At 57.1% G+C, this 10,980-nt stretch overlaps 2 protein-coding genes across 4 annotated transcripts in view; both read left to right on the top strand.

Annotated features, from left to right (window-relative positions):
- Positions 1-3,996, top strand: part of DAZAP1 (DAZ associated protein 1) — a 24,095-nt gene extending 20,099 nt beyond the window's left edge. For all 3 annotated transcript variants that reach the window (XM_066205861.1, XM_066205860.1, XM_066205862.1), the window contains 2 exons: positions 162-344; positions 3,425-3,996. In XM_066205861.1, coding sequence (XP_066061958.1) covers positions 162-344; positions 3,425-3,597 — 356 coding nt within the window. In that variant the 3' untranslated portion in view covers positions 3,598-3,996. The remainder of the gene's footprint in view (positions 1-161; positions 345-3,424) is intronic.
- A 2,239-nt stretch (positions 3,997-6,235) lies between these two features.
- RPS15 (ribosomal protein S15) lies at positions 6,236-9,654 on the top strand. Its single transcript, XM_066205893.1, has 4 exons — positions 6,236-6,342; positions 6,637-6,722; positions 8,525-8,759; positions 9,493-9,654. The coding sequence occupies exons 1-4, from the start codon at positions 6,340-6,342 to the stop codon at positions 9,604-9,606; spliced, it is 438 nt and encodes a 145-aa protein (XP_066061990.1). The 5' UTR covers positions 6,236-6,339; the 3' UTR covers positions 9,607-9,654.
- Positions 9,655-10,980: the final 1,326 nt, after the last annotated feature.

The raw sequence follows: 10,980 nt of genomic DNA on the forward strand, positions 1-10,980 counted from the left end.
GATCTTTGAGCCCTGGGGGTGACCAGTGTGTCGAGGTGAATCTCTGTGCAGCCACTGGTCACAAACACCTGGGGTTTAATAGCCTTAGAAATGTTTGGTTTAAATTGTGTTATCTCTAAAGCCAGGCAGGACGTTGGTGTTCACCTGTTCTGTCCTTGCAGGTTTTGGTTATGGTGCTCCACCTCCTCCACCTGACCAGTTTGCCCCCCCTGGAGTCCCCCCTCCACCTGCCACTCCGGGGGCAGCACCACTCGCTTTTCCTCCACCACCACCACCATCTCAGGCAACTCAGGACATGAGCAAACCCCCGACTGCTCAGCCAGAATTCCCTTACAGTCAGTTTGGTGAGTAACTGCTGGAATTTATCCCCTTTCCCTTCGGTCCTGGGGTACACAGTGTTGGACACAGTTTGCTGCAGGCATTTCTCAGGGATGGGAATGCTCCCACCAGCTCAAGCCATCCTTAAATCATGCAATATTCTAGCCAGAGGGAATTTTCTTAGCTCTAAAGCGTTGCTTTTGTGCTGTAAAATAACCTTCAGGGATTTGTGCACTGCCAGGATGAATTCCTGGTTTCCGCTCTCCCCAAACCTGTAGCTAAAACTTTCTACTCCAAGAGCTTCACAGAGCTTGTAGAGAACTTTTTTTTGTGTCTCCAGACCTTGGAGAACAGACTTGAAGAGTAAGATCAGCATGGAGAGACAGGCAGTGCATGTGTAAGGATCCAAACCGGTGCCTTTTCCCCCCTTTTCCCATCCCTTCCCCATTTCTCCCAGGGTGCAGTTCTCTGCAAAGCTTTGTTGTGCTCTCTGGATAACTTTGAGGTGGAAGGCACTGAGCTAACAAGTTTTAAACCAGGCAGGCAGTGCTACAAAAAACAAATCCTTTTTAAAATTGCTCGACAAGTGCCTGTGCTCCAGAGTAAAATTTCTGCCGCTGCTCCCTGAGGGAGCTCAGAGGGAATTCTCATTCTCATCTTGCACTTCTCAGCCCTGTTTTTCAGCAGAGCTCTCCAAATACCTCTACAGAGATCTCTCCAAAGAGCTCTGTACAAATGTTGTTTTTAAGGGATTGTAATTGGTCAGTTTTTACTTCTGAAGGGAATTTTTGGTGGATTCAGGCTGTTCTCTGCTGGAACACGTTCTCCATGTGCTAGTGCTGCCTCAAGTTCCTGCTATGAGATGAAAACCTCACAAAATTTATTTAAATACATAATCTTTAAAGTTCCAGCAATGTAAAGCAGCCTCTGAAGGAAGATGAGCCTTTGAGATGTGTTTGTGAAGCAGCATGTTCTCGTGTTGATGAGTTAAAAATGTTTTTTCATTTGTTTCTTACAAAGACAGTTGATTTCATGGATAGTTTTACCCTCGTGACTCGAGGAAGTTTTTCTTGTTCTGCCAGAATTTGGCTCTTTGCAGACTCTTTTTGGAGTGAGTTGGACCCTTCTAAATAAAGCACAAATCCCTGCACAGCCAGTTACAGTCAGGGAGGAGCCAGAGTTTGTGAGTTCAGGAAGGATTTGATGGAGAAGGACTCTTCATCTGGAGCTGTAGTGACAGGCTTTGATCTGGAAAAGAATAGGTTTCGACTGGATATTAGGAAAAACTTCACTGTGAGGGCGGTGAGACCCTGGCACAGGTTTCCTAGAGAAGCTGTGGCTGCCCCATCCCTAGAAGTGTCCCTGATTTGCATGTATTTACATAAATGTGTAAAGCTTGTGGGCTTTAAAGAGCCACAGAGTTCGCTAATGAGTGTAAGGCACTGTGAGGTTTATGCTGGGCAGTGTCCTGAATCCTTCAGTGTGTGCACCCGGGATGAGTGTCAGCACTAACACTCACCCTGCAAAATCAAATTAATTAATTACATTCATTTAAAATAATTAAAAACTCATTACCTCCGTGCAGGGCGCTCTTGAGGCTGGTCCTTGCAGTCCCTTCAGTTCTCACCAAGATGGGTTTGTCAGCTCCAGAGCCTTCAGGCCACACCCCAAAGCTTTGTCTGCCCTCCCAAGGTCAGGCTGAGCGGGGAGGAGGAGCCTCAGGCAGCTCCCGGGAAAATTCCCTGGTGTTCCTTGCCGGGGCTGGTGGAGAGGCTGAGAGGCAGGCATGGGGCTCAGGTGTTGGGGTTTTGTGCCAGGGCTGGGTGAAACCCCACAGTGAGCTGTGCCTGCCACTGCTCACCCCCACAGCCTTGCCAGGCTTGATCCCGGTGATTGATCCGGGCTCAGCTTTGGAGCCACACACTCAAACCATGCAACTGGCACAGCCCAGGGGAGCAGAGGGGCTGAGCAGACCCAGGGATGGCACTGAGTCCTGTGTGGCTGTACAGATGTGTGCTGTGGCTTTCCTTCATCATGAACAACCTGAGCCCTGTGCTGAGCTGTGGTTTGCAGGGAGAGCAACTCCAGGGTTGTGTGTTTCCTCTCCCAGCCTCGCCCCTTGGCAAACAATCCCGTTGTAGTTTTGGGCGCCTGCTTATCTGTGTCTGAACAAATGCCAGGAGGAGCATTTGGAGCTCCCAGAGCCTGAGCTCGCTGTGTTTTAGTGCTCATTAGTGCCAGCAAGTCCTGAGGGACGGGCAGAGCTTGAAATCGAACTGCTGAAGACGTGCTAAGAGACTTTGTTTGGGATTAAGAGAGTTAAACCTGCTCTAAGCCAGCACAGAGAGAGGCAGCACTGCAGAAATGCTCTTGGTAATTAGGAGCCTTAATAGCATCTTTCAGAGCAGGGGCTGGCACTGATGCCAGGATTAAGAGTCATATTTAATTATGAGAATTTGAATTAAATTTCTCAATTCCTCAGTCGTCTTAATTTACATCTTGTTGCAAATTTTGTGTTGGTAGCAGGAATTCCAGCCAGTCTTTTCTCTTGGGAAGGACCCCTGTTTTCCTCCCCTGTCCCTAAATTCTGCTCACTCCACAGGGATCTGTGGTGCAGGTTCCAATATTTATGTACGTTTTGAAAGGGAATTTTAGAATTGTCTGTTCAGTCCAGGAAAGTTTTTGAGAGTGCACGTGATGGAGTTGAGTGTACAAAGCCAGAATCTGATAACTCCACCCTCAATTTGAGAGGTTTCAAGGAAAACTTCCTGGCTTCATCTCTGATCTATGCTGGATCTGACAGCTTTTTGCCAATAAAAAACCCAAAATCAAATTGCTCCCAGTCACCCCAGAGCCGTGAGCAGATGGCGGAACTGCCAGCCTGGCTGGGATTCCCCCAAACACAGCTCCCCCTTCCTGCACACCTGTTCCCTTCTGCTTTTTGCCCATTTCCTCTGAGGAAGGAAAATCCCTGCAGGACCCCGGAGCTGCTGCTCCTCCCCGGCCTTGTTCCGGGAGGGAATGGTGGTGTTGTTTTGGGAGGGAGCAGTGTCAGGTGCGGGATTCACACCTGGAAGCTCACCCTGTGCCTTTCCCTTCTCCCCAGGGTATGGACAAGACTTGAGTGGGTTTGGACAAGGTTTCTCTGACCCCAGCCAGCAGCCCCCTCCCTACGGAGGCCCCTCGGTGCAGCCATCCAGCGGCCCCCCGGCCGGGGGCAGCGGCTTCGGCCGGGGACAGAACCACAACGTGCAAGGATTCCATCCCTACCGGCGCTAGCCTGGGCTGGCAATCAGGGAGTGCTGTCCACAGGGATCTCTGGGCCCAGCTGAACCCCGGCATCCCAGACTTCTGAACTTGTGACAATCACATTACTTGATGGAAGAAAAAAAACCTAACAACAATTTTTTTTCGTGGGGGGCGGGGTGGGGGCAGATGGCTTCTGAAGGCAGAGCTGTGGGTGTTTGGACTGCAGTTTTTAAAGATTTTTCCTTTCTCTAACCCATCAGCACAAATAAAGAAAATGTCACTGGTTCAAATTACAGGGTTTTAAAAATGTCTTCAGCTTTAATTCAAAACTTCAGGTTTCTTTTTTTTGAAATTATTTTTCCTGAGCCTTTGTTTTACCGTATATTGTAAACTTTTATGTTTAAAAGAAAAAAAAAATATATACATTTACAGATTGTGAAATTTTTAAGAGAAATTTTCTACTATGTATGCTGGCTTATTTTTTAATTTAAAACAGGGTTTCCGTGAGCGCTGTCGGAGGTGGTGGGGGGGGAAGAGCTGCAGCCCCTCCCTCCCTCCCTCCCCACGGCAGCGCTGGGGCGGAGGGTTCCGAAACTCTGGGAGTTGACAGAAACCTGCTGAGTGTATTTTTGCTGTTTGTTCTGGGGGGGGCAGAGCTGGGCCAGGGCAGGAGCTGCGGACGCACAGAGGCTCTCGGGGAGCGCCGGCTCCGGGCTCTGCGCGGGGCTCCGGAGGCCTCGGCGGGACGTGGATTTCCCTCAGGCAAAAAGGTTTTGGTGCGTTTGGCACTGAGCAGTGCTGAGCCCTGGTTTGAATAAAGACAAGAACCTTTGGATTAGAAACACCAGCCTGTCTCCATTTTTCTGGGTTTTTTTGTTTGTTTGTTTTTTTGGTTTTTTTTGCTTTTGTGAGTGTGGGTTTTCTGGAGAAGTCCCTTGGCAGCCCTGGGAGTCCTCAGGGCAGCTTTGCTGGGTCTGTGTGGTGGCACCAGTTGTGCCCTGTGCATTCCCCACTGAGCGGCAGTGCCAGGAAGCCACTCCTGGATGGGATCTGACCTGGGGAAGGATCCTCCAACCTGGGTCAGATCCAGCCCGTTGGAAGAGCTTTGATCCAGCCTGATGTGGTGAAGGGCTCAGACTTGGATTGGGTCCAACCAGGTCAAGGATCCTCCAACCTGGATTGGATCCCTCCTGGCAAAGGGCTCCCACCTGAATTAGATCCATCCCAGGAAATGGCTTTGATCCAACCTCATGTGGTAAGGGGCTTGGATTTGCAGTGGATCCAACAAGGTAAATGATTCTCCAGCCTGGATTGGATCCATCCTGGTAAAGGGCTTTGCTCTGGACTGGGTCTGATTTGATGTGAAGGGCTCTAATCTGGTCACATCTGACCTGGTAAAGGTTTCCAACCCGAATTGGATCCTTCCTGGTGAAGGGCTCCAACCTGGATCAGATCTGACCTGATAAAGGGTTCCTGAAACCTTTGGCATGGCCCTGTGTTGGGTCACACATGATAGTGGCAGTGACACAAATGCTGCTCTTTGCCCCTCACCTCAAGGCCCTGTAGAAAATTGGATAATTTATGGATTTATCAGCATCTTCAGTGGATATCAGTGTCTGTAACTTTGCCTTGTGTCTTCTGGAATATCAGCCCGGGGTTTGGCTCTGAACCGTGGGGCTAAGCTGTGGGCAAGGATGGCCCTGAGGTGGAAATGTCCCTTGGCTCACGGGCAGCCCCAAATCCTGCCCATGGATCCTTCTCCCGGGGCTGTCTGTGCTCATTAGCCCTGTCAGGTGTAATTAATCATTGCTAATGAGGTGGGATTGGGGATGTGTTGGGATATGTCTGTGCTGTGGAGGTTGCTGGGTCGCTCCTGGCAGGACTTGCATCAGCTCAGAAGATTTTGTGTTTTGTGCGGACCTGGTTCCTCGCTATGAATCCTCATTGCTCTGCTCCTCACTCCGTTACATCCCTGGGCTCAAAATTCCTGCTGGAGCAGGAGCTGCTCCAGCGATGTTTGTGCAGGTGTCACTTGTGAGACCAACTCGACACCCTCGGGAGCGTGAAACACCGTGGGAATGGCACAGCACCACCCCGGAGCCTCGGGGACACCCGCAACAGAGGACACCCGACATCTCTTTACCCTCTTCTGGGATAAAAGCGTTTGGATTTGGATCCCGTCTGCGCAGAACCAGCTCTTCCAGGCCGGTGTGGGCCGTTAGATGTGGATCCTCCCGCCGGGCCCACACCGGATCGAGCTGTGCCCAACGAGCCGGTTCTGCCCCGCCACGCCCGGCGTGTCCTCACCGCCACCCTCCGCCCGCAGCCCGGGCCGCTGAGCTGCCGGCTCCCACGGGAGGAAGGTCCACGGGTCAAAGACGGAGGTGGCTTCCAAAAAACATGCGGGATGCTCAGAGCTGCCCGGAGTGACCGCGGGGTCAGCCTGTCCCCGTGCCGCTGCCACCCCGCTGACTGTGACCTGTCACTGCTGCGTTCCACCGTGGGCCGGCGGGAAGGAGCGGCTTCACTGGAACCTGAGATTTCCCTGGATCACCAGGGGCAGGTTCAGGCGGGAAGAGGAGGCTCTGTCCCTCACCGGTGTCCTCGCAGTGTCCCCGCGGTGTCCCCGCGCTGCGGGCGCGGCCCCTTTAAGGGCAGTGAGGGCGGAAGCGCTGCGCGGCCGCGGCTTCTCCGCCCGTTCCTCCCGCGCCGCTCTCGCGAGATCCGGCGCTTCCGGCGCGGGCCCGGCCTTTCCGAGCAGCCCCGGCCAAGATGGTGGGTACCGGGGAGGCCCCGCCGGCGCCGTCGGGCCCCATCCGCCGCCATCGGGCCCCAGCCGGGCCTCACCCGCCGCCGCGGCGCCGCCCGGGGCTCGGGGCTTCCCTGGGGGACGGGGAATGGGCCTCCCCGGGGTGCTGCGGGGGCCGTGGGCGCGCAGCGCGGCGGGAACGGGGCTGAGGGGAGGGAGCGGCCTGGGCGCCCCGCGGGGCTCGGTGGGGCCGGGCGGCCCCGAATCCCCCGTCCCGGGCGGCCGCGGCCCCCTGGCCTGACCCCCCTCTCCCGCTGCAGGCGGAGGTGGAGCAGAAGAAGAAGCGAACCTTCCGCAAATTCACCTACCGCGGGGTGGACCTGGACCAGCTGCTCGACATGTCCTAGTAAGGGCCGGGGAGCCCCCGGGCTGGGGTGTGGGGCTCGGGGGGCCCTTTCTGCCCCATACTCAGGTTGTGTTCAAACAGCGGCAATAACGGGGGCGTTGGGTGTTCAGCAGCTGCCTTTTGGGCTTTTAAGAGTCTCTCAGTGGGTGACACCGTCGGTGTGGGATCCCGGGGCCCTGCTCCAGGCTCACTTGGGGTAACACTGTTATTTTGGGGTCCCCGGGGGTCTCCCTAGACTGAACCCCAACCTCGGTCTGTACCACAGCGGCTCTGAGGTCTCCCCGGGGCTGTACCCCAGGCTCAGTTTGGGGTCCCCGAGGTCTCCTCAGGCTGTACCCCCGGCTCACCTTGACCCTCGGGGGTCTCTCTGGGCCTTAGCCTGGGCAGTATTAGCTGTGGGACCTCTGGGGGTCTCTCCCAGCTCAGTTTGGGGTCCCTGGGGGTGTCCCCAGGCTCAGTCGGGATAACTCTCTGAGTGTGGGGCCCTGGGGGTCTCCTGGGGCTGTACCCCAGACTCTGTCCAGGTAACTCTGTGGCTGGGGGGTTCCCTGGGCCTGCTCTGGATAACCCTGTGATTGGGGGGTGCCCGTGGGATCACCCCAGGCTCAGTTTGGGCTCCCAGAGGTCTCCCAGGCCATACCCCAAGCTCAATTTGGAGACCCTGAGCCTGGGGTTGTACCCCAGGCTCTGTCTGGTGTCCCTGGGCATGTCCCCAGGCTCAGTCCGGGTAATGCCATTGGGCGTGAGGCCCTGGGAATCTCCTGGGGCGGTACCCCCGCCTCTCTCTGGGTAACTCTGTGGCTATGGGGTCTCTGGGCTCTCCCCAGGTTGGGTTTGGGGTCCCTGGGGTGTCCATGGGTTGTTCCCCAGCATCAGTTCAAGATCCCTGGGGGTCTCCTGGGGCTATACCCCGGACTCTGTGGGCTCTCTGTGCTCTGCCCAGGCTGTACCCCAGGCTGGGTTTGGGGTCCCTGTGGGGGTGTCCCTGGGCTGTTCCCCAGGCTCAGTTTAGGATCCCTGGGGGTCCATGGGGCTGTACCCCAGGCTCTGTCTGGGTAACCCTGTGGCTGTGGGGTCTCTGGGCTCTGCCTAGGCCGTACCCCAGGCTGCGTCTGGGGTCCCCGGGGTGTCCCTGGGTTGTTCCCAGGCTGGGTTTGGGGTCCCTGGGCTGTTCCCCCGCTGGGTTTGGGGTCCCTGGGTTGTTCCCCCGCTGGGTTTGGGGTCCCTGGGCTGTTCCCCCGCTGGGTTTGGGGTCCCTGGGTTGTTCCCCTGCTGGATTTGGGGTCCCTGGGTTGTTCCCAGGCTGGGTTTGGGGTCCCTGGGCTGTTCCCAGGCTGGGTTTGGGGTCCCTGGGCTGTTCCCCCGCTGGGTTTGGGGTCCCTGGGCTGTTCCCCCGCTGGGTTTGGGGTCCCATGGCTGTTCCCAGGCTGGGTTTGGGGTCCCTGGGCTGTTCCCAGGCTGGGTTTGGGGTCCCTGGGCTGTTCCCCCGCTGGGTTTGGGGTCCCTGGGTTGTTCCCCCGCTGGGTTTGGGGTCCCTGGGTTGTTCCCCTGCTGGGTTTGGGGTCCCTGGGCTGTTCCCAGGCTGGGTTTGGGGTCCCTGTAGGGGTGTCCCTGGGTTGTTCCCAGGCTGGGTTTGGGGTCCCTGGGCTGTTCCCAGACTGGGTTTGGGGTCCCTGGGCTGTTCCCCCGCTGGGTTTGGGGTCCCTGGGTTGTTCCCCTGCTGGGTTTGGGGTCCCTGGGCTGTTCCCAGGCTGGGTTCGGGTCCCCGGGTGTCCCTGAGCCGTCCCTGTCCCCGTTGGCAGTGAGCAGCTGATGCAGCTGTACAGCGCACGGCAGCGGCGCCGCCTGAACCGCGGCCTGCGCCGCAAGCAGCACTCGCTGCTCAAGCGCCTGCGCAAGGCCAAGAAGGAGGCGCCGCCCATGGAGAAGCCCGAGGTGGTAAAGACACACCTGAGGGACATGATCATCCTGCCCGAGATGGTGGGCAGCATGGTGGGCGTCTACAACGGCAAGACCTTCAACCAGGTGGAGATCAAGGTGAGCTGGGGCCTGGCAGGTGGCTCTCGCACTGAGCTCAGCGTCTGGAGTTTGCTTCCAACTCTCTTTGTAAATTCTACTCGTTCCCTCTGTCTGGAAGGGCTCCAGGCTGTTCCTTGGAGTGGGGCTGGCTCAGGGGAACACCTGAAAGTGTCACCTTGGGAGCTCCAGGATGCTCCTTGGAGCAGAGCTGGCCTGGAGGGACACCTGAAGGTGTCGTCCTGGGGGGTTCAGGCTCCTCCTTGGAGCAGGGCTAGCTCAGAGGACACCTGGAAGTGTCACCTTGGGAGCTCCAGGATGCTCCTTGGAGCAGGGCTGGCTCAGAGGGACATCTGGAGGTGTCACCCCAGGGAGGGGCAGCTCCTGGAGGGGTCTCATTGCAGCTCTGAAGCAGTGAAGTAGCTGTGGAGTGATCCATGTGCTCAGCCCCTCCTGGCACCCTTCGGGGTGAAACACATCCCTGAGCTTTCCCAGGAGTGGAATTACCCGCGGGGTGGTGTCACCTGATATCACCAGTGGGATTAAATGCCATTTCTCGCTCCTACCTGGCATTAAATCCCACCTGGAAGGGCACAAACGCCCCTGTGGTTCCCGGGAGGGGCAGAGCTGGGGAACCCTTCTGGCACCACGGGAGGAGCCCAGCTGGAATAACCTGGCTGTGCCAGGGGATGGGGACGGGGACGGGACCTGTGCCCCCTGGCGCTGTCCCCAGCCCGGATCTCTCCTCTTGCAGCCCGAGATGATCGGCCACTACCTGGGCGAGTTTTCCATCACCTACAAGCCGGTGAAGCACGGCCGGCCCGGTATCGGCGCCACCCACTCCTCCCGCTTCATCCCGCTCAAGTAACGCCGGTGGGGGGCCTCGGGCAGTGTAAATAAAGAAATTCCACCTGGATCCCTGTCTCCTGCCTCTCCATTCCCGGGGTGGAGCCTGGGGTGTGTTAAATTCAGCATTCCACCGTCATTGGATGTTTTCCTGAGTATTCCCAGGTTTTTTGGCACTGCTTACTATCGGCACCTGCAGCAAACAAATCGTCTTTATGTGGGTTTAGTAAATGAATGAAATTCCTTGCTGTTCGCTGGGAATGGCACTTTAATCTTTACAGCATTTCCATGTATTTAACTTTATTTTTTAAAATAAACACTGGGAATGTGGAATTGGGGGAAGGCAAGGGGGTTCGCAGGGCTCGGAAACAGCCTTAGTCCCAGGAGAAGCTGCCAAGACCCGTCACCGGGTGTCAAAACCCCAAACCATGATTTTTTCATCCTTAATTTGGGAACCCAAAGGATTTTGGTGACAGGGACCACAGACTTTGGGTGAGGGGTGAACTAGGGGTTTGCAGCTCAGGCTGGGGGGGAGGGATGTTTTGGGGGATGCTCTCAGGGATGGGAGTGATGATGGGAAGGAAGATGAGAAGATCCCGGGTGGATGATGCGATTTGTCCCTGAGCTGAGACAAAGGAATCCAATGCCCATCACCAGCGCCAAGTCCTGCAGTGAAGCCATCAGTGGAGAGGGACCATTTGTCCCCAGGGTGGTCCTGGCTTGTCCCTGCTGCTGGCTGGAGTTCTTTGGGGATTCCTCAGGGGTCCCTCAGGGCCTTGGTCCAGCTCCTTCAGTCTCACACCCTCCACATCCCATCCCCGTGGCCGGTGGTGCCTGGGCCGTTTGTCCTTTAGGGAAGGTCCCTTGGCTCCAGGTCCCTTTTTGTTCAAACAATGTGACCTTGAGAGTCCTCCCACCCTCGCTGGTGGCGGTGGGAGAAGGGGCCGGAGTCCCTGTCCTGCCGGGGTCCCTGTCCTGCCGGGGTCCCTGTCCTGCCGAAGTCCCTGTCCTGCCGGGGTCCCTGTCCTGCCTGGGTCCCTGTCCTGCCGGGGTCACTGTCCTGCCGGGGTCCCTGTCCTGCCGGGGTCACTGTCCTGCCGAGGTCCCTGTCCTGCCGGGGTCCCTGTCCTGCCTGGGTCCCTGTCCTGCCGGGGCCATGTGGGGACTCTCAGCCCCGAGGGACGCTGCCTGGAGGGCCAGGACGCCCCAGCTGGGAGGTGTGTGGGTGACAGTGACCTCGGTGGGTGACCGTGCCCTGAGCACATGGCAGAAGCCACGGTCACGGGAGGGATGGGCTGCGGAGGGGTCGTGGTGAGGGTCCCGCTCACCCCGGGCGGGACACCGGGGCTCAGCCGGTGCTGCCGCACCTTGGGTGGGTCCCCAGGGACGTGGGGAC

The sequence above is a fragment of the Chamaea fasciata genome, unplaced genomic scaffold (assembly GCF_029207755.1).
Source record: "Chamaea fasciata isolate MVZ Bird 193981 ecotype frontalis unplaced genomic scaffold, bChaFas1.0.hap1 SCAF_28, whole genome shotgun sequence".
Lineage (NCBI taxonomy): Eukaryota > Metazoa > Chordata > Aves > Passeriformes > Sylviidae > Chamaea > Chamaea fasciata.